The sequence below is a fragment of the Hyla sarda genome, chromosome 6, assembly GCF_029499605.1.
Source record: "Hyla sarda isolate aHylSar1 chromosome 6, aHylSar1.hap1, whole genome shotgun sequence".
Taxonomy (NCBI): Eukaryota; Metazoa; Chordata; class Amphibia; order Anura; family Hylidae; genus Hyla; species Hyla sarda.
This window is the reverse complement of record NC_079194.1, coordinates 302,422,233-302,446,813: the sequence shown is the minus strand read 5'-3', so window position 1 is coordinate 302,446,813 and position 24,581 is coordinate 302,422,233. Positions and strand designations below refer to the sequence as shown.

At 42.9% G+C, this 24,581-nt stretch overlaps 1 protein-coding gene across 9 annotated transcripts in view; it reads left to right on the top strand.

Annotated features, from left to right (window-relative positions):
- The window catches only part of DHCR7 (7-dehydrocholesterol reductase), a 100,593-nt gene that overhangs the window by 62,353 nt on the left and 13,659 nt on the right, over nt 1–24,581 (top strand). The window contains exon 1 of one of the 9 annotated variants that reach the window (XM_056527928.1): nt 8,857–8,949. The exons of the other annotated variants lie outside the window; for them this stretch is intronic. Coding sequence (XP_056383903.1) covers nt 8,913–8,949 — 37 coding nt within the window. The 5' untranslated portion in view covers nt 8,857–8,912. Of the gene's footprint in view, nt 1–8,856; nt 8,950–24,581 lie in introns of those variants that run through there. 9 annotated transcript variants of the gene reach the window in all.

The window sequence follows — 24,581 nt, the reverse complement described above, 5'->3', positions numbered from 1 at the left end:
ATGTGACTGTTGCGTATATGTTACTGTTTTGTATATGTGACTGTTTTGTATATGTGACTGTTGCGTATATGTGACTGTTTTGTATATGTGACTGTTTTGTATATGTGACTGTTGCGTGTATTGTGACTGTTTTGTATAAGTGACTGTTGCGTATATGTGACTGTTGCGTATAAGTGACTGTTTTGCATATGTGACTGTTGCGTATACGTTACTGTTTTGTATATGTGACTGTTTTGTATATGTGACTGTTTTGTATGTGACTGTTTTGTATATGTGACTGTTGTGTGTATTGTGACTGTTGCGTATAAGTGACTGTTGTGTGTATTGTGACTGTTTTGTATATGTGACTGTTGTGTGTATTGTGACTGTTTTGCATATGTGACTGTTTTGTATATGTGACTGTTTTGTATATGTGACTGTTTTGTATATGTGACTGTTTTGTATATGTGACTGTTGCGTATATGTGACTGTTGTGTGTATTGTGACTGTTGCGTATATGTGACTGTTTTGTATATGTGACTGTTGTGTGTATTGTGACTGTTGCGTATAAGTGACTGTTGTGTGTATTGTGACTGTTTTGTATATGTGACTGTTGCGTATAAGTGACTGTTGCGTATATGTGACTGTTTTGTATATGTGACTGTTTTGCATATGTGACTGTTGCGTATATGTTACTGTTTTGTATATGTGACTGTTTTGTATATGTGACTGTTTTGTATGTGACTGTTTTGTATATGTGACTGTTGTGTGTATTGTGACTGTTGCGTATATGTGACTGTTTTGTATATGTGACTGTTGTGTGTATTGTGACTGTTTTGTATATGTGACTGTTGTGTGTATTGTGACTGTTTTGTATATGTGACTGTTTTGCATATGTGACTGTTGCGTATATGTTACTGTTTTGTATATGTGACTGTTTTGTATATGTGACTGTTTTGTATATGTGACTGTTTTGTATATGTGACTGTTTTGTATATGTGACTGTTGTGTGTATTGTGACTGTTTTGTATATGTGACTGTTGTGTGTATTGTGACTGTTGCGTATATGTGACTGTTTTGCATATGTGACTGTTTTGTATATGTGACTGTTGCGTATATGTTACTGTTTTGTATATGTGACTGTTTTGTATATGTGACTGTTTTGTATGCGACTGTTTTGTATATGTGACTGTTGTGTGTATTGTGACTGTTGCGTATATGTGACTGTTTTGTATATGTGACTGTTGTGTGTATTGTGACTGTTGCGTATATGTGACTGTTTTGTATATGTGACTGTTTTGTATATGTGACTGTTGCGTATATGTGACTGTTGCGTATATGTGACTGTTGCGTATATGTGACTGTTTTGTATATGTGACTGTTTTGCATATGTGACTGTTTTGCATATGTGACTGTTTTGCATATGTGACTGTTTTGTATATGTGACTGTTGTGTGTATTGTGACTGTTTTGCATATGTGACTGTTTTGCATATGTGACTGTTTTGTATATGTGACTGTTTTGTATATGTGACTGTTTTGCATATGTGACTGTTTTGCATATGTGACTGTTTTGCATATGTGCCTGTTGCGTGTATTGTGACTGTTTTGTATATGTGACTGTTTTGTATATGTGACTGTTTGGTATATGTGACTTTTTGATCTTTTCTTATTCCTTTTTTTTCTGGGATGTAATGTGACCAAAAATCAGCAATTCTTTCCTATTTATTTATTTTTTTTAAGTTTACGCCGCTCCACGTACGGGATCATTAAAGGGGTACCCTTCTTGTACTTATCAGCTGCTGTATACTACAGAGAAAGTTGTGTAGTTCTTTCCAGTCTGACCACAGTGCTCTCTGCTGACACCTCTGTCCATATCAGGAACTGTCCAGAGCAGAAGCAAATCCCCATAACAAACCTCTCCTGCTCTGGACAATTCCTGTCATGGACAGAGGTGTCAGCAGAGAGCACTGTGGGCAGACTGGAAAGAACGACACAACTTCCTGTAGAGCATACAGCAGCTGATAAGTACTGGAAGGATTAAGATTTTTATATAGAAGTAATTTACAAATTTGTATAACTTTCTGGAACCAGTTGATTTTTTTTTTAACACATGGAATTATTACCTTTATTGCTCTTTTGGTACCGCCTGCCATAGATTATATTGAAGGGGTGCAGACTGGGCCGCTAACAACCAATGACCTGTTTATATGCCTCAATCGCTATTGACTGCGGCATATAAACAGCTATATGACCAGCATCAGAGTGATCACCGATATCGGTCATTACCGGCAGGTGTCAGCTGCAGATAGCAGCCTGCACCCACCAAGTATGGCTTCCTAGCGTCCTCATCCGACCCATGCTGTCAATGTACGGCCTGGGTCAGAAGGGGTTAAACTGTGCCGCCTTCCCCCTTTTCTGACAGCAGGTGGCGCTGTCGCATTTCCAGCAAGCGGCAAACACAGAGGGAGCCACATTTATGCAACCTGTGACCGGGTTCATAGGAGAAAAACATTTTGAGTCAATAAGAACAATTTACGCCATTGTTAGCCGCAGGGCAATAGGAGCATGAGAACAAATATGTGTACAGGGTGTACATTATTTATATACATACCATGCGTTATAGCTAGAGATGAGCGAACTTACAGTAAATTCGATTCGTCACGAACTTCTCGGCTCGGCAGTTGATGTCTTATCCTGCATAAATTAGTTCAGCTTTCAGGTGCTCCGGTGGGCTGGAAAAGGTGGATACAGTCCTGGGAAAGAGTCTCCTAGGACTGTATCCACCTTTTCCAGCCCACGGGAGCACCTGAAAGCTGAACTAATTTACGCAGGATAGGTAATCAACTGCCGAGCCGAGAAGTTCGTGACGAATCGAATTTACTGTAAGTTCGCTCATCTCTAGTTATAGCCATCAAAAGATACTTTGCTGCATCTACGTGAATGGAAGGGCAGCTAACTCAACCCAATAGATAACCATATTGCTATTCCTGGCCGGTCCCATAGACCAGTGGTCTCCAAACTGCGGACCTCCAGATGTTGCAAAACTACAACTCCCAGCATGGCCAGACAGCCAACGGCTGTCTGGGCATGCTGGGAGTTGTAGTTTTGCAACATCTGGAGGTCCGCAGTTTGGAGACCAGAGCTCGTGTATCTCCAGCGCCGACCCCCTGGAAAATATTACTACTGTCTCCCTTTTAAAGGGGTTATCCTATGAATCATATTCATATCAAAAGTCCCAAATTGCTAATAATAGAAGTTTACTTTTTTTTTTACTGTTTGTGTTCTAGTGTAAAATTCCCTTTTTAACATTTTTTTAATTTATTTATTTAATTTTTTTTGCTTCTGTGCTCCTGTTTGTGTTACTGCTGGAAACAAGCTCTGGACAGAACCAGACTCCTTCCTCCCCTGGCAGCTTCCATTGGTGATATAGGGGGAGATTTATCAAAACCTGTGCAGAGGAAAAGTTGCTCAGTTGCCCATGACAACCAATCAGATTTCTTCTTTTATTTTTAAAAAGACCTCTGCAAAATGAAAGAAGCGATCTGATTGGTTGCTATGGGCAACTGGGCAACTTTTCCTCTGCAAAGGTTTTGATAAATATCCCCCATAGTCCCTTCTAATTTCATCTGCACAAGGATCCTTTTCAGCTATAAACTAGCATGCTACTGCAGAGGTTCTGCTCCTTCCCTCTCTGGCAGCTGACAATATATCCCCTTTTTAGGGCCCCTAAAGGAGTCTTCTTAGCTTTACTGCAATAGACAGTATAGGCTCTTCTCCTTCCTCCTCTGGCAGCTGACAATATTGTCCCTTGTTACTTCCCATGTAGAAAAAGAATTCTCAGCTATACTGCTATATTACTGCAGTGTATCTACTCCTTCCTCCTCCGGCAGCTTACAATATTGTCCCTTGTTACTTACCATGTAGAAGAAGAATTCTCAGCTATACTGCTATATTACTGCAGTGTATCTACTCCTTCCTCCTCCGGCAGCTGACAATATTGTCCCTTGTTACTTCCCATGTAGAAGAAGAATTCTCAGCTATACTGCTATATTACTGCAGTGTCTCTACTCCTTCCTCCTCTGGCAGCTGACAATATTGTCCCTTGTTACTTCCCATGTAGAAGAAGAATTCTCAGCTATACTGCTATATTACTGCAGTGTCTCTACTCCTTCCTCCTTTGGAAGCTGAAATTAATGCCCCTTCTTACTTCCTCAACACAAGGAGTCTTCTCAGCTATACTGCCATGCTATTGCAGAGGCTCTGCTCCTTCATCCTCTGGCAGCTGACAATATATTCCCTTCTTAATTTCCCAGCAGGAGTCTTCTCATCTACACTGCCATGTTACTAAAAAGGCTCTGATTCTCCTCCCAATATTGTCTCTTCTTAGGTCCTCTGTAGAAAGAGTCTTCTCCGCTAAACTACCATGCTACTGCAGAGGTTCTGCTCCTTCCCCTTCTGGCAGCTGACAATATATCCCCTTCTTTTGTCACCTAAAGGAGTTTTCCCAGTTAAACTGCCATATTCATCATAGGCTCTTCTCCTTCCTCCTCCGGCAGCTGACAATATTGTCCCTTGTTACTTTCCCTGTAGAAGAAGTCTTCTCAGCTATACTGCCATATTACTGCAGAGGCTCAGTTTTTTCCCATTTTGGCAGCTGACAATATGGTCCCTCCTTACTTTTCCTGGAGAAGAAGTGTTCTTAGCTGTCATTTTACTGCAGAGGTTCTACTCCTTCATCCTCTGGCAGCTGACAATATATTCCCATCTTAATTTCCCAGCAGAAGTCTTCTCATTTACACTGTCATGTTACTAAAAAGGCTCTGATTCTCCCCCCTCTGGCAGATGACAATATTGTCTCTTCTTAGGTCCTCTGTAGAAAGATTCTTCTCAGATAAACTACTATGCTACTGCAGAGGTTTTGTTCCTTCCCCCTCTGGCAGCTGACAATGTCCCCTGTTCTTTCTTACCTAACAGAAGGAGTCTACTTTTTCTATATTGCCATGTTACTGCATAGGCTCTGCTCCTTCCCCCTTTGGCAGCTGATAATATAGTCCTTGTTACTTCCCCTGCAGAAGGAGTCTTCTCAGCTATACTGCCATGTTACTGCAGAGACACTGCTCCTTCCCCCTCTGGCAGCTAACAATGTCCCCTGTTCTTTCTTACCTAACAGAAGGAGTCTACTTTTCTATACTGCCATGTTACTGCATAGGCTCTGCTCCTTCCCCCTTTGGCAGCTGATAATATGGTCCTTGTTACTTCCCCTGCAGAAGGAGTCTTCTCAGCTATACTGCCATGTTACTGCAGAGACACTGCTCCTTCCCCCTCTGGCAGCTAAAAATGTCCCCTGTTCTTTCTTACCTAACAGAAGGAGTCTACTTTTCTATACTGCCATGTTACTGCATAGGCTCTGCTCCTTCCCCCTTTGGCAGCTGATAATATGGTCCTTGTTACTTCCCCTGCAGAAGGAGTCTTCTCAGCTATACTGCCATGTTACTGCAGAGACACTGCTCCTTCCTCCTCTGGCAGCTGACAATGTACCCTCTTCTTTCTTACCTTGCAGAAGGAGTCTACTTTGCTATACTGCCATGTTACTGCATAGGCTCTACTCCTTCCCCCTCTGGCAGCTGATAATATAGTCCTTGTTACTTCCCCTGCAGAAGGAGTCTTCTCAGCTATACTGCCATGTTACTGCAGAGACACTGCTCCTTCCTCCTCTGGCAGCTGACAATATACCCTCTTCTTTCTTACCTTGCAGAAGGAGTCTACTTTGCTATACTGCCATGTTACTGCATAGGCTCTACTCCTTCCCCCTCTGGCAGCTGACAGTTTAGTCCTTGTTACTTCCCCTGCAGAAGGAGTCTACTTTGCTATACTGCCATGTTACTGCATAGGCTCTGCTCCTTCCCCCTCTGGCAGCTGACAATATTGTCCAGTCTTACTTCCCCTGCAAAAGGAGCCTTTTCAGCCATAGTGCCATGTTAGTGCAGAGGTTCTGCTCCTCCCCCCTCTGGCAGCTGACAATGTAGCCTCTGCTTTCTTCCCTTGCAGAAGAAGTCTTTTCGTTATACTGGCAAGGTACTAAAGAAACATAATACTTATAGTCCTGTAGACAAATGTGGGTGAGGCCAAGAATAGTCACCAAGAGCTAAAATGACTAATATCTGTAGAGGTGCAGAAGGTTTTCCAGAATAATAGACATTATAAATCAGAGATGTGTAATAGGGCAATTGCTTAACAGGTAATTCCAGAATGCCTAGATCATTATTTCCCAACCAGTGTGCCTCCAGCTGTTCCAAAACTACAACTCCCTGCATGCACTTCCCATCATCACCACATACACTAGCACATGTATTCTGCAGTGCATACACATGCTATATATAAACGTACGTGTTGCATATACAGTCATGGCCTGAAATGTTGGCACCCCTGAGATTTTTCTATAAAATGAAGTATTTCTCACAGGAAAGGATTGCAGTAACACATGTTTTGTTATACACATGTTTATTCCCTTTGTGAGTATTGGAACTAAACCAAAAAAGGAGGAAAAAAAGCAAATTGGACATAATGTCACCAAACTCCAAAAATTCGTCTGGACAAAATTATTGGCACCTTTCACAATTGTGGATAAATAAGATTGTTTCCAGCATGTGATGTTCCTTTATACTCACCTGGGGCAAGTAACAGGTGAGGGCAATATAAAAATACCACCTGAAAGCAGATAAAAAGGAGAGAAGTTCACTTAGTCTTTGCATTGTTTGTCTGTGTGTGCCACACTAAGCATGGACAACAGAAAGAGCAGAAGAGAACTGTCTGAGGACTTGGGAACCAAAATTGTGGAAAAATATCAACAATCTCCAGGTTACAAGTCCATCTCCAGAGATCTAGATTTATCTTTGTCCACAGTGCGCAACATTATCAAGAAGTTTACAACCCATGGCACTGTAGATAATCTCCCTGGGCGTGGACGGAAGAGAAAAATGTATGAAAGGTGTCAACGCAGGATAGTCCGGATGGTGGATAAGCAGCCCCAAACAAGTTCCAAAGATATTCTGCAGGCTCAGGGAGCATCAGAGACATTAAAAAGCAAGAATACGTTTTACCAAAATGAACTTAAGTAACCAAAATCCTTCTGGGAAAACGTCTTGTGGACAGATGAGACCAAGATAGAGATTTTTGGTAAAGCAAATCATTCTACTGTTTACCGAAAACAGAATGAGACCTACAAAGAAAAGAACACAGTACCTACAGTGACATATGGTGGAGGTCAATGATGTTTTGGGTTGTTTTGCTGCCTCTGGCACTGGGGGCCTTGAATGTGTACAAGACATCATGAAGAGTTGTCTGGAGAGTTCTGAAGTGTCAGCAATGAGTCCAGATCTAAATCCCATTGATCACCTGTGGAGAGATCTTATAATTACTGTTGGGAAAAGGCGCCGTCCAATAAGAGACCGGGAGCAGTTTGTAAAGGAAGAGTCCAACATTCCGGCTGAGAGGTGTAAGAAGCTTATTGATGGTTATAGGAAGAGTGGTCCAACATTCCGGCTGAGAGGTGTAAGAAGCTTATTGATGGTTATAAGAAGAGTGGTCCAACATTCCGGCTGAGAGGTGTAAGAAGCTTATTGATGGGTATAGGAAGAGTGGTCCAACATTCCGGCTGAGAGGTGTAAGAAGCTTATTGATGGTTATAGGAAGAGTGGTCCAACATTCCGGCTGAGAGGTGTAAGAAGCTTATTGATGGTTATAGGAAGAGTGGTCCAACATTCCGGCTGAGAGGTGTAAGAAGCTTATTGATGGTTATAGGAAGAGTGGTCCAACATTCCGGCTGAGAGGTGTAAGAAGCTTATTGATGCTTATAGGAAGACACTGATTTCAGTTATTTTTTCCAAAGCGTGTGCAACCAAATATTAAGTTAAGGGGCCAATAATTTTGTCCAGACCATTTTTGGAGTTTGGTGACATTATGTCCAATTTGCTTTTTTTCCTCCCTTTTTGGTTTAGTTCCAATACACACAAAGGGAATAAACATGTGTATAGCAAAACATGTGTTACTGCAATCCTTTCCTGTGAGAAATACTTCATTTTCTAGAAAAATCTCAGGGGCAACAATTACAGCCATGACTGTAGACATATATATATATATATATATATATATATATATATATATATATATAGGGGAATATGCAAAGCAGCTCATTACACAACCTTTTCAGGTAGTGTTCCCTGGTATCAGCTTAGCTCCTGTTAAGGAATATAAAAAGCTGAACGGGATATATGCCAAGCCAGACTACTCCCCAAAAGGGAAGTTTTGACCCATCTGCAGACAGCTGTTTCGGGGTTCTTGCCCCTCGTCAGTACAGAGCAGGGTGATCTGGCTTGGCTGTGGTGAGAGGCCTGAGGCTTTAAAAGGGGTCAGTACTTTCCTCAGGGAGAGGACACCTCTTCAGGTTACACAAAGTACTGACCCCTTTTATATATATATATATATATATATATATATATATGCAACATGTATGAATATATAACATGTATATACACCGTATATAGTTACACCATATATATGCATCATGTACGTGTATATATAGCATGTGTATGCACCGTATTTAGTTGGATCGTATATTGTTTATATATATATATACGGTGTATATACATGTTAGATCTCCCCATAACAAGCCTGGTTATTGTTATGGTAACATGCTGGTCTCAGATGGCTTCAGGCGGCTGCACCAATCCAGATGTGTGTGAGGAGATGATGTGTTCGCTGCGGCCGGTGTCATTGGTGAAAGGATGAGTGTGTCACAGTATGGGAGGAGGAGAGGAGGAGAGGAGGAGGAGAGGAGGAGGAGAGGAGGAGAGGGGGAGGAGAGGGGGAGGAGAGGAGGAGAGGGGGAGGCTGAGCCGTCTGCAGATATTATTTGCCAGCACAAAGGATCTGCATGGAGCCAGGCCCTGACACACAGACACACACGGCAGGTAAAAAACACCATCATATCACTAAGGCAAAAAATATCCAAAACTGCGGCGTAGATTACACAAGGGGAAATCCTGAGTGTGCCGTCCTGTATAGCTATAAAAGATAAAAAATGGCATAAAACCTTTATAACGCATGCAGTACTACAACTCCCAGCATGCTGGGAGTTGTAGTTTTGCAACATCTGGAGGGCCACTGTTTGGAGACCACTGCTGTGAAGCTTTTCCGCTCTGGAGGACTAAAAGCCCCAGCACATCCTGCTATATATATACAGTATATATATATATATATATATATATATATATATATATATATATGCTGCTGGCCTAGGAAGGGAGTTGCATGGAATATATAACTGTATACTGTATATATATTAGTAACAAGTAAAATATACCGTACTATAACTATATAAGTATATCATACTGTACTATACCGTACTAGGATACTGTATACTATAATAGTAACAAGTATAATATACTGTACTATAAGTTTATATGTATATTATACTGTACTATAAGTTTATATGTATATTATACTGTACTATAAGTTTATATGTATATTATACTGTACTATAAGTATTTATGTATATTATTCTGTACTATAAGTTTATAGGTATATTATACTGTACTATAAGTTTATATGTATATTATACTGTACTATAAGTATTTATGTATATTATACTGTACTATAAGTATTTATGTATATTATACTGTACTATAAGTATTTATGTATATTATACTGCACTATAAGTATTTATGTATATTATACTGTACTATAAGTATTTATGTATATTATACTGTACTATAAGTTTATAGGTATATTATACTGTACTATAAGTTTATATGTATAATATACTGTACTATAAGTTTATATGTATATTATACTGTACTATAAGTTTATAGGTATATTATACTGTACTATAAGTATATATGTATATTATACTGTACTATAAGTTTATATGTATATTATACTGTACTATAAGTATTTATGTATATTATACTGCACTATAAGTATTTATGTATATTATACTGCACTATAAGTTTATAGGTATATTATACTGTACTATAAGTTTATAGGTATATTATACTGTACTATAAGTTTATATGTATAATATACTGTACTATAAGTTTATATGTATATTATACTGTACTATAAGTATTTATGTATATTATACTGTACTATAAGTTTATAGGTATATTATACTGTACTATAAGTTTATATGTATATCATACTGTACTATAAGTATTTATGTATATTATACTGTACTATAAGTTTATATGTATATCATACTGTACTATAAGTTTATATGTATATCATACTGTACTATACCATACTAGGATACTGTATACTATAATAGTAACAAGTATAATATACTGTACTATAAGTTTATATGTATATTATACTGTACTATAAGTTTAAATGTATATTATACTGTACTATAAGTATTTATGTATATTATACTGCACTATAAGTATTTATGTATATTATACTGTACTATAAGTATTTATGTATATTATACTGCACTATAAGTATTTATGTATATCATACTGCACTATAAGTATGTATGTATATTATACTGTACTATAAGTATTTATGTATATTATTCTGTACTATAAGTTTATAGGTATATTATACTGCACTATAAGTATTTATGTATATTATACTGCACTATAAGTATTTATGTATATTATACTGCACTATAAGTATTTTTGTATATTATACTGTACTATAAGTATTTATGTATATTATTCTGCACTATAAGTATTTATGTATATTATTCTGTACTATACTTTGTACTGTATTCTGTACTATACCACTTTTCGATACTATACCGTACTAGGATACTGTAGTGTTTACTATAATAACAACAATTATACCGTACTAGGATACTCTACATTACAACCTCTATGACGTATGTATATAGCGGGACCTCCGCGTTCACGGTTTTTTATTTTTGTGTTGTTTTTATGTAAACGTTGCCCTCAGGGCGGCGCGGACCTCAGACCCTGATAGATCCTGTACGGTTTACTCTTAGGCCACTGTGTGACATGAAGATGGTAACATTACATCTAACGTTTGTCACTTTAAATTCGCAGCCAGTGGAACAAAATGTTGTGGCAATGGGGGGGGGGGGCGCCCGTACTCCAGCATGGTGGAGCGGAAGCTGTAAGCTCCTCCATTCACTACCTTCCTCACATGTGAGTACACAGCGTGTGAGCCGCGGGGACGAGATCCATGGCAGCCTGGGGCAATGACGTCACATAATCGCGCCGACGCCTGTGATCCCGTTCCCACTGCTCACATACTGTAAGTAAGACGAGTATACTCAGGGCCCAGGGGGCACTATATCGTACAGGAGGGGGGGGGATTTAAAAACTTGGGGGGCAAAGAAAAGGGAATATTTAATGTGAGGGGCAAAGCACAGGGGGCATTATATGTGAGGGGCACACCACAGGGGGCATTATATGTGAGGGGCACAGCACAGGGGGCATTATATGTGAGGGGCAAAGCACAGGGGGCATTATATGTGAGGGGCAAAGCACAGGGGGCATTATATGTGAGGGGCAAAGCACAGGGGGCATTATATGTGAGGGGCAAAGCACAGGGGGCATTATATGTGAGGGGCACAGTACAGGGGGCATTATATGTGAGGGGCACAGCACAGGGGGCATTATATGTGAGGGGCACAGCACAGGGGGCATTATATGTGAGGGGCACAGCACAGGGGACATTATATATGAGGGGCACAGCACAGGGGGCATTATATGTGAGGGGCACAGCACAGGGGGCATTATATGTGAGGGGCACAGTACAGGGGGCATTATATGTGAGGGGCACAGCACAGGGGGCATTATATGTGAGGGGCACAGCACAGGGGGCATTATATATGAGGGGCACAGGGGACATTATATGTGAAGGGCACAGCACAGGAGGCATTATATGTGAGGGGCACAGCACAGGGGGCATTATATGTGAGGGGCATAGCACAGAGGGCATTATATGTGAGGGGCACAGCACAGGGGGCATTATATGTGAGGGGCACAGCACAGGGGGCATTACATGTGAGGGGCACAGCACAGGGGGCATTATATGTGAGGGGCACAGCACAGGGGGCATTATATGTGAGGGGCACAGCACAGGGGGCATTCTATGTAAGGGGCACATGATGGGGACATTATATGTGAGGGGCACAGCACAGGGGGCATTAAATGTGGGGGAACAGCACAGGGGGGATTATATGTGAGGGGCACAGCACAGGGGGCATTATATGTGAGGGGCACAGCACAGGGGGCATTATATGTGAGGGGCACAGCACAGGGGGCATTCTATGTAAGGGACACATGATGGGGACATTATATGTGAGGGGCACAGCACAGGGGGCATTAAATGTGAGGGGCATAGCACAGGGGGCATTATATGTGAGGGGCACAGCACAGGGGGCATTATATGTGAGGGGCACAGCACAGGGGGCATTATATGTGAGGGGCACATGATGGGGGCATTATATGTGAGGGGCACAGCACAGGGGGCATTATATGTGAGGGGCACAGCACAGTGGGCATTATATGTGAGGGGCACAGCACAGGGGGCATTATATGTGAGGGGCACAGCACAGGGGGCATTATATGTGAGGGGCACAGCACAGGGGGCATTATATGTGAGGGGCACAGCACAGGGGGCATTATATGTGAGGGGCACAGGACAGGGGGGCATTATATGTGAGGGGCACAGCACAGGGGGCATTCTATGTGAGCGGCACAGCACAGGGGGCATTATATGTGAGGGGCACAGCACAGGGGGCATTATATGTGAAAGGCACAGGATGGGGGCATTATATGTGAGGGGCACAGGACAGGGGGGCATTATATGTGAGGGGCACAGCACAGGGGGCATTCTATGTGAGGGGCACAGGATGGGGACATTATATGTGAGGGGCACAGGATGGGGGCATTATATGTGAGGGGCACAGGACAGGGGGGCATTATATGTGAGGGGCACAGCACAGGGGGCATTCTATGTGAGGGGCACAGCGCAGGGGGCATTATATGTGAGGGGCACAGCACAGGGGGCATTATATGTGAGGGGCACAGCACAGGGGGCATTATATGTGGGGGGAACAGCACAGGGGGCATTATATGTGAGGGGCACAGCACAGGGGGCATTATATGTGAGGGGCACAGGATGGGGGCATTATATGTGAGGGGCACAGGATGGGGGCATTATATGTGAGGGGCACAGCACAGGGGGCATTATATGTGGGGGGAACAGCACAGGGGGCATTATATGTGAGGGGCACAGCACAGGGGGCATTATATAAGAGGGGCACATGTGGCCCAACCTCTACCTCCAGTGGCCCCCAGATCATTTGAGTTTGAGACCCCTGCTTTAAATCCAGGGTCGCGGCACAAGTCGCACATACCGTATATGCCGGCGTATAAGACGACTGGGTGTATAAAACGACCCCCAACTTTTACAGTTGTGTTTGACACCCGCGGGAGGACCAGCAGGACGGCAGGATGTAGAGCATTGGTTTTCAAACTGAAGTCCTCCACATCTGCATGTCCTCGGTTTGGAGATCAATCCTCTACACCAGTGTTTTCCAGTGGTTGCAAAACTACAACTCCCAGCATGCCTGGGCAGCCAATGATAACATCTGGAAGTTTACAGTTTGGAGACCGTCCAGGCATGCTGGGAGCTGTAGTTGTGCAACATCTGGGGGTCCACAGTTTGGAGACCACTGATCTACATTATTATGGGGCTTTCTGGCTGAAGCCTGACACTGATCCCTAAATGTGCAATCCTGATAAAAAGTGCAAAAACCTTTAGAATATTTTCTTGACTCTGTAGCCGTTCGGTCACTTGTAACATTTTGCAGAAGTAAACATGATTTCTCTGTCCGCTGCTACCGCTTTTTCAGTGCATTGCATTTCACCATAACGTTTTCCATTGTACAGGAAAACCCCACTACAGGCCGATCCAACTTTATGTAATGTCCTTAAAACAAGTCCCAATGAGGCTCAGTAGTGTGTGTGGCCTCCACGTGCCCGTATGACCTCCCTACAATGCCTGGGAATACTCCTGATGAGGTGGAGGATGGTCTCCTGAGGGATGTCCTCCCAGACCTGGACTAAAGCATCCGCCAACTCCTGGACAGTCTGTGGTGGATGGACTAAGACGTCCCTGATGTGCTCAATCGGATTCAGGGGAACGGGCGGCCAGTCCATAGCATCAATGCCTTCCTCTTGTAGGAACTGCTGACACACTCCAGCCACATGAGATCTAGCATTGTCTTGTATTAGGAGGAACCCAGGGCCAACCGCACCAGCATATGGTCTCACAAGGGGTCTGAGGATCTCATCTCGGTACCTAATGGCAGTCAGGCTACCTCTGGCAAGCACATGGAGGGCTGTGCGCCCCCCCCCCCCCCCAAAGAAATGCCACCCCACACCATTACTGACCCATCGCCAAACCGGTCATGCTGGAGGATGTTGCAGGCTGCAGAATGTTCTTCACGACGTCTCCAGACTCTGTCACATGTGCTCAGTGTGAACCTGCTTTCATCTGTGAAGAGCACCGGGCACCAGTGGGAATTTGCCAATCTTGGTGTTCTCTGGCAAATGCCAAATATCCTGCACGGTGTTGGGCTGCAAGCACAACCCCCACCTGTGGACGTCGGGCCCTCATACCACCCTCATGGAGTCTGTTTCTGACCGTTTGAGTGGACACATGTACATTTGTGTCCTGCTGGAGGTCATTTTGCAGGGCTCTGGCAATGTTCCTCCTGCTCCTCCTTGCACAAAGGTGGAGGTAGCGGTCCTGCTGCTGGGTTGTTGCTGTCACGATCCCGGCTGGTAGGAGGTGGATCCTCTGTGCCAGAGAGGGATTGGCGAGGACCGTGCTAGTGGACCGGTTCTAAGTCACTACTGGTTTTCACCAGAGCCCGCCGCAAAGCGGGATGGTCTTGCTGCGGCGGTAGTGACCAGGTCGTATCCACTAGCAACGGCTCAACCTCTCTGACTGCTGAAGATAGGCGCGGTACAAGGGAGTAGACAGAAGCAAGGTCGGACGTAGCAGAAGGTCGGGGCAGGCAGCAAGGATCGTAGTCAGGGGCAACGGCAGGAGGTCTGGAACACGGGCTAGGAACAAACAAGGGAAAGCTTTCACTAGGCACAAGGGCATCAAGATCCGGCGAGGGAGTGCAGGGGAAGTGAGGTATAAGTAGGGAGTGCACAGGTGGAAACTAATCAAGGTAATTAGGAAGATTGGACCAGGCACCATCATAGGTGCACTGGCCCTTTAAATCGCAGAGACCCGGCGCGCGCGCGCCCTAGGGAGCGGGGCCGCGCGCGCCGGGACAGGACCGACGGAGAGCGAGTCAGGTACGGGGGCCGGGGTGCGCATCGCGAGCGGGCGCCACCCGCATCGCGAATCGCATCCCGGCTGGAGGCGGTACCGCAGCGCACCCGGTCAGGAGATCTGACCGGGGCGCTGCAGCAACGAGGATGAGGCGAGCGCTCCGGGGAGGAACGGGGACCCGGAGCGCTCGGCGTAACAGTTGCCCTCCTACGGCCTCCTCCACGTCTCCTGATGTACTGGCCTGTGTCCTGGTAGCGCCTCCATGCTCTGGACACTACGCTGACAGACACAGCAAACCTTCTTGCCACAGCTCGCATTGATGTGCCATCCTGGATGAGCTGCACTATCTGAGCCACTTGTGTGGGTTGTAGACTCCGTCTCATGCTACCACTAGAGTGAAAGCACCGCCAGCATTCAAAAGTGACCAAAACATCAGCCAGGGAACATAGGAACTGAGAAGTGGTCTGTGGTCCCCAGCTGCAGAACCACTCCTTTATTGGGGGTGCCTTGCTAATTGCCTATAATTTCCACGTGTTGTCTGTTCGATGTGAAATTGATTGTCAATCAGTGTTCTTCCTGAGTGGACAGTGGGATCTCACACAAGTGTCAGTGACTTGGAGTTACATTGTGTTGTCTTAGTGTTCCCTTTATGTTTTCTGAGCAGTGTATATGTTTAGGCTCATATATGTCTTTGGGTTCATACATATTTTTAGGTCCATATATGTCTGATAATCCTGCAGAATCCTCATCTGGTTTGGTTACTCCAGATCAGAACACATTACACGCACCAGCAATGCGCCAGATCTTCCATATGTCCTGCGCTTTGCACCCATTTTATCCTATATTGTACTGGATAAGGCAGTGGGTGCAGCAGAGTCTATCTGGGTTACAGACTGCCGGACCCACAGAAGCCACAACAATATTTCTAGTTATGTGTCTATGCTACATTCCGTTATGGAAGTAACTGCAATCAAGTTGCGGCGATTGATAGATAGATATGAGACAGAGTCATGAGATTATTACCCCTGAGATTATTCTATAAAATGAAGTATTCCTCACAGGAAAGGATTGCAGTAACACATGTTTTGCTATACACATGTTTATTCCCTTTGTGTGTATATATATAGATCTCCTCTCCTCTGTATATATATATATATATAGATCTCCTCTCCTCTGTATATATATATATATATATATAGATCTCCTCTCCTCTGTATATATATATATAGATCTCCTCTCCTCTGTATATATATATTGCAGTAACACATGTTTTGCTATACACATGTTTATTCCCTTTGTGTATATATATATAGATCTCCTCTCCTCTGTATATATATATTGCAGTAACACAGGTTTTGCTATACACATGTTTATTCCCTTTGTGTATATATATATATATATAGATCTCCTCTCCTCTGTATATATATATTGCAGTAACACATGTTTTGCTATACACATGTTTATTCCCTTTGTGTGTATATATATAGATCTCCTCTCCTCTGTATATATATATATATATATATATAGATCTCCTCTCCTCTGTATATATATATATATATATAGATCTCCTCTCCTCTGTATATATATATATAGATCTCCTCTCCTCTGTATATATATATATATATATATATATATATATATATATATATATATAGATCTCCTCTCCTCTGTATATATATATATTGCAGTAACACATGTTTTGCTATACACATGTTTATTCCCTTTGTGTGTATATATATAGATCTCCTCTCCTCTGTATATATATATATATATATATATAGATCTCCTCTCCTCTGTATATATATATATATATATATATATATAGATCTCCTCTCCTCTGTATATATATATATAGATCTCCTCTCCTCTGTATATATATATTGCAGTAACACATGTTTTGCTATACACATGTTTATTCCCTTTGTGTATATATATATAGATCTCCTCTCCTCTGTATATATATATTGCAGTAACACAGGTTTTGCTATACACATGTTTATTCCCTTTGTATATATATATATATAGATCTCCTCTCCTCTGTATATATATATTGCAGTAACACATGTTTTGCTATACACATGTTTATTCCCTTTGTGTGTATTGGAACTAAACCAAAAAAAGGAGGAAAAAAAGCTAATTGGACATAATGTCCCCAAACTCCAAAAATGGTCTGGACACAATTATTGGCCCCTTTCAAAATCGTGGATAAATAAGATTGTTTCAAGCACGTGATGTTCCTTTATACTCACCTGGGGCAAGTAACAGGTGTGGGCAATATAAAAATACCACCTGAAAGCAGATAAAAAGGAGAGAAGTTCACTTAGTCTTTGCATTGTGTGTCTGTGTGTGCCACACTAAGCATGGACAACAGAAAGAGGAGAAGAGAACTGTCTGAGGACTTGGGAACCAAAATTGGGGGAAAATATCAACAATCTCAAGGTTACAAGTCCATCTCCAGAGATCTAGATTTGTCTTTGTCCACAGTGCGCAACATTATCAAGAAGTTTACACCCCATGGCCCTGTAGATAATCTCCCTGGGCGTGGACGGAAGAGAAAAATTGATGAGGTGTCAACGCAGGATAGTCCCGATGGTGGATAAGCAGCCCCAAACAAGTTCCAAAGATATTCAAGCTGTCCTGCAGGATCAGGGAGCATCAGTGTCAGCGCGAACTATCCGTAGACATTTAAATGAAATGAAACGCTATGGAGGAGACCCAGGAGGACCCCACTATGGAGGAGACCCAGGAGGACCCCACTATGGAGGAGACCCAGGAGGACTCCACTATGGAGGAGACCCAGGAGGACCCCACTATGGAGGAGACCCAGGAGGACCCCACTATGGAGGAGACCCAGGAGGACCCCACTATGGAGGAGACCCAGGAGGACCCCACTATGGAGGAGACCCAGGAGGACCCCACTATGGAGGAGACCCAGGAGGACCCCACTATGGAGGAGATCCAGGAGGACCCCACTATGGAGGAGACCCAGGAGGACCCCACTATGGAGGAGACCCAGGAGGACCCCACTATGGAGGAGACCCAGGAGGACCCCACTATGGAGGAGACCCAGGAGGACCCCACTATGGAGGAGACCCAGGAGGACCCCACTATGGAGGAGACCCAGGAGGACCCCACTATGGAGGAGATCCAGGAGGACCCCACTATGGAGGAGACCCAGGAGGACCCCACTGCTGACACAGTGAAATAAAAAAGCAAGACTACAATTTGCCAAAATGAACTTGAGTAACCAAAATCGTTCTGGGAAAACGTCTTGTGGACAGATAAGACCAAGATAGAGCTTTTTGGTAAAGCAAATCATTCTACTGTTTACCGAAAACGGAATGAGGCCTACAAAGAAAAGAACACAGAGCCTACAGTGACATATGGTGGAGGTCAGTGATGTTTTGGGTTGTTTTGCTGCCTCTGGCACTGGGGGCCTTGAATGTGTACAAGACATCATGAAATCTGAGGATTACCAATGGATTTTGGGTCGCACTGTACAGCCCAGTGTCAGAAAGCTGGGTTTGTGTCCGAGATCTTGGGTCTTCCAGCAGGACAATGACCCCAAACATGCGTCAAAAAGCCCCAGAAATGGATGACAACAAAGCGCTGGAGAGTTCTGAAGTGTCAGCAATGAGTCCAGATCTAAATCCCATTGATCACCTGTGGAGAGATCTTATAATTACTGTTGGGAAAAGGCGCCTTCCAATAAGAGACCTGGAGCAGTTTGTAAAGGAAGAGTGGTCCAACATTCCGGCTGAGAGGTGTAAGAAGCTTATTGATGGTTATAGGAAGAGTGGTCCAACATTCCGGCTGAGAGGTGTAAGAAGCTTATTGATGGTTATAGGAAGAGTGGTCCAACATTCCGGCTGAGAGGTGTAAGAAGCTTATTGATGGTTATAGGAAGAGTGGTCCAACATTCCGGCTGAGAGGTGTAAGAAGCTTATTGATGGTTATAGGAAGACACTGATTTCACTTATTTTTTCCAAAGGGTGAGCAACCAAATATTAAGTTAAGGGGCCAATAATTGTGTCCAGACCATTTTTGGAGTTTGGTGACATTATGTCCAATTTGCTTTTTTCCTCCTTTTTTGTTTTAGTTCCAATACACACAAAGGGAATAAACATGTATATAGCAAAACCTGTGTTACTGCAATATATATATATACAGAGGAGAGGAGATCTATATATATATACACACAAAGGGAATAAACATGTGTATAGCAAAACCTGTGTTACTGCAATCCTTTCCTGTGAGGAATACTTCATTTTATAGAAACATTTCAGGGGTGACAACATTTACGCCCATGACTATAGACGATAGATACATAGAGATAGATTGATAGATTATAATGAATGTGTTCCTGCTCACACGTTCTAACAAGTATTTGCACATATGTAGGAGCAGGAAATCCTCCATCACGTCACGGTGTCATCTTCACATACTGATCACTTGTGTCCATCACTCTGCACGTTCTCACCTCCATTGTATTTCTTTCTTTGTCTTGGTAATAGCTGCTCAGTGGGCGTCCTGTGTGGTATTCCTGCATGTTTACTGCCTGAGGCTACAGAATTTACATAGGAAATGGGAAATGTCACCAAAGTAACCTTCATTACTTCTACAGCCTCAACATATTCCACGATTATGTACATCAGATACAGCAGAAGAGTGAGTGCAGCTCTAGAGTATAATACAGGATATAACTCAGGATCAGTACAGGATAAGTAATGTAATGTATGTACACAGTGACCTCACCAGCAGAATAGTGAGTACAGCTCTGGGGTATAATACAGGATATAACTCAGGATCAGTACAGGATAAGTAATGTAATGTATGTACATAGTGATCTCACCAGCAGAATAGTGAGTGCAGCTCTGGAGTATAATACAGAATATAACTCTGGATCAGTACAGGATAAGTAATGTAATGTATATACACAGTGACCTCACCAGCAGAATAGTGAGTACAGCTCTGGAGTATAATACAGGATATAACTCAGGATCAGTACAGGATAAGTAATGTATGTACACAGTGACCTCACCAGCAGAATAGTGAGTACAGCTCTGGAGTATAATACAGGATATAACTCAGGATCAGTACAGGATAAGTAATGTAATGTATGTACACAGTGACCTCACCAGCAGAATAGTGAGTACAGCTCTGGGGTATAATACAGGATATAACTCAGGATCAGTACAGGATAAGTAATGTAATGTATGTACATAGTGATCTCACCAGCAGAATAGTGAGTGCAGCTCTGGAGTATAATACAGAATATAACTCTGGATCAGTACAGGATAAGTAATGTAATGTATATACACAGTGACCTCACCAGCAGAATAGTGAGTACAGCTCTGGAGTATAATACAGGATATAACTCAGGATCAGTACAGGATAAGTAATGTAATGTATGTACACAGTGACCTCACCAGCAGAATAGTGAGTACAGCTCTGGAGTATAATACAGGATATAACTCAGGATCAGTACAGGATAAGTAATGTAATGTATGTACACAATGACCTCACCAGCTGAATAGTGAGTACAGTATAATACAGGATATAACTCAGGATCAGTACAGGATAAGTAATGTAATGTATGTACACAGTGACCTCACCAGCAGAATAGCGAGTACAGCTCTGGAGTATAATACAGGATATAACTCAGGATCAGTACAGGATAAGTAATGTAATGTATGTACACAGTGATCTCACCAGCAGAATAGTGAGTACAGCTCTGGAGTATAATACAGGATATAACTCAGGATCAGTACAGGATAAGTAATGTAATGTATGTACACAGTGACCTCACCAGCAGAATAGCGAGTACAGCTCTGGAGTATAATACAGGATATAACTCAGGATCAGTACAGGATAAGTAATGTAATGTATGTACACAGTGACCTCACCAGCAGAATAGTGAGTACAGCTCTGGAGTATAATACAGGATATAACTCAGGATCAGTACAGGATAAGTAATGTAATGTATGTACACAGTGACCTCACCAGCAGAATAGTGAGTACAGCTCTGGAGTATAATATAGGATATAACTCAGGATCAGTACAGGATAAGTAATGTAATGTATGTACACAGTGACCTCACCAGCAGAATAGTGAGTACAGCTCTGGAGTATAATATAGGATATAACTCAGGATCAGTACAGGATAAGTAATGTAATGTATGTACACAGTGATCTCACCAGCAGAATAGTGAGTACAGCTCTGGAGTATAATACAGGATATAACTCAGGATCAGTACAGGATAAGTAATGTAATGTATGTACACAGTGACCTCACCAGCAGAATAGTGAGTACAGCTCTGGAGTATAATACAGGATATAACTCAGGATCAGTACAGGATAAGTAATGTAATGTATGTACACAGTGACCTCACCAGCAGAATAGTGAGTGCAGCTCTGGAGTATAATACAGGATATAACTCAGGATCAGTACAGGATAAGTAATGTAATGTATGTACACAGTGACCTCACCAGCAGAATAGTGAGTATAGTATAATACAGGATATAACTCAGGATCAGTACAGGATAAGTAATGTAATGTATGTACACAGTGACCTCACCAGCAGAATAGTGAGTACAGCTCTGGAGTATAATATAGGATATAACTCAGGATCAGTACAGGATAAGTAATGTAATGTATGTACACAGTGACCTCACCAGCAGAATAGTGAGTACAGTATAATACAGGATATAACTCAGGATCAGTACAGGATAAGTAATGTAATGTATGTACACAGTGACCTCACCAGCAGAATAGTGAGTACAGCTCTGGGGTATAATACAGGATATAACTCAGGATCAGTACAGGATAAGTAAAGTAATGTATGTACACAGTGATCTCACCAGCAGAATAGTGAGTACAGCTCAGGAGTATAATAATTAGTTGTTACTTTACATTATGAGAGCAGGATGTTCCTGTCTGTGACATTGCGTCTCGTTCTGTGGTTATTTCCCACAATCCTCTGGTCATGTGTTAGTCTTGTGATCTCTGCCGTGACTAGTAGTCGATCTGCCCTGGTTTATGTAATTCTCTGTCTCTACATTTCACTTACACAACTTTTCTCAGATCTGTGCATTTTGCTGAGGGATGTGTCTCTGTGCAGTCTAAAAGGGCCCAGTTGGTGATGACAGTATCAGACTGTATAGCAGTGTCTGCCAACCGGGGTGCCTCCAGCTGTTGCAAAACTATAACTCCCAGCATGCCCGGAGAGCCTAGAACCTTATGGGGCATCTGGCCAGGCCTTGGACCAAGTCACTGCCAAACTGCAAAATCTATAGCCATGTTTCCAAACCGGAGTTGTAGTTTTGCAACAGCTGGAGGCACACTGGTTGGGAAACAATGTTCTAATGCAGTGTATCCCAAACCAAGAGCCTCCAGCTGTTGCAAGACTACAACTTCCAGCATGCCCGGACAGCCTTCGGCTGTCTGGGCATGCTGGGAGTTGTAGTTTTGCAACAGCTGGAGGCACCCTTATTGGGAAATACTGATCTATGAGTATGATGGCCTCTCGACTCTCTGTTGACTCTGGATGTCAGAGGAGAGAAGGGTCGGGCAAGTGTCCCCCTGCAGAAAACATGTGATAGTGCATACAGGGATGGGGTAGTGAATGCTGGGAATTGTAGTTTTGCAACAGCTGGAGGCACACTGGTTGGGAAGCAATGTTCTAATGCAGTATATCCCAAACCAAGAGCCTCCAGCTGTTGCAAAACTATAACTTCCAGCATGCCCGGACAGGCAAAGGCTGTCCGGGCATGCTTGGAGTTGTAGTTTTGCAACAGCTGGAGGCACCCTTATTATGAAACACTGATCTATGAGTACGATGGCCTCTCGACTCTTTGTTGACTCTGGATGTCAGAGGAGAGAAGGGTCGGGCAAGTGTCCCCCTGCAGAATACATGGACTAGCGCATACAGAGATGGGGCGTGCATGCTGGCAATTGTAGTTTTGCAACAGCTGGAGGCACTCTGGTTGGGAAACAGTGCTGTGAATTAGTCTGTACGGCTTCAGATAGCAATAATCCTTCACCTAAATGTCGCTGTCAGATCTTCCCCAAGGTCACATTCCCCTGCTGGACCTTTCGCACATGGAGACAACGTGCAGGAGATAAACTTCTGATGAAGGACGTTGCTAAGAACCGTGTGAGACAGAGCTCCGCCAAACCGGGCAAACTATTAAAACTTTATAAGTAACTGTTATAAAGCCTTTTCTTGCAGTATACGGCGCGTATAGCGAACACGGGAGCCCAGGGATGCGCACACATAGGCTCAAAAGGGGGCTTGAGCTCTTGCCCTTTTTTCTGCAGCTGCCCCTTTAATTAAGAGCCCGCCTCCTTTATTCAAATTTGCAGCGGGAGACGCACTCAGTTCACTATCAAATCTGCCCATTCGTACGAGCCTTTACAGATATTTTTTAAAGGGGTACTCCACTGGAAAACATTTCTTTCTAAATCAACTGGTGTCAGAACTAGTGTTAAACAGATTTGTAAATTATTTCTATTTAAAAAATCTTAATCCTTCCAGTACTTATCAGCTGCTGTACGATCCACAGGAAGTTCTTTTCTTCTTGAATTTCTGTCTGACCACATTGCTCTCTGCTGACACCTCTGTCCATTTTAGGAACTGTCCAGAGCAAGAGCAAATCCCCATAGCAAACCTCTCCTGCTCTGGACAGTTCCTAAAATGGACAGAGGTGTCAGCAGAGAGCACTTGTGGTCAGACAGAAAGGAAATTCAAAAAGAAAAGAATTTTCTGTGGAGCATACAGCAGCTGATAAGTACTGAAAGGATTAAAGGGGTTATCCTGGATTTTTATATATACACATATATATATATATATATATATATATATATATATATATATATATATATCAACTGGCTAGAGAAAGTTAAACAGATTTGTAAATTACTTCTATTAAAAAATCTTAATCCTTCCAGTGCTTATGAGCTGCTGAAGTTGAATTGTTCTTTTCTTGGTAAGTCCTCTCTGATGACACCTGTCTTGGGAACTGTCCAGAGTAGAAGCAAATCCCCATAGTAAACCTCTCCTGCTCTGGACAGTTCCTAAAATGGACAAAGGTGTCAGCAGAGAGCACTGTGGTCAGACAGAAATTCAAGAAGAAAAGAACTTCCTGTGGAGCATACAGCAGCTGATAAGTACTGAAAGGATTAAAGGGGTTATCCAGGAAAAACCTGTCTCGGGAACTGTCCAGAAAAGAGGCAAATCCCCATAGCAAACCTCTTCTACTCTGTGCAGTTCCCGAGA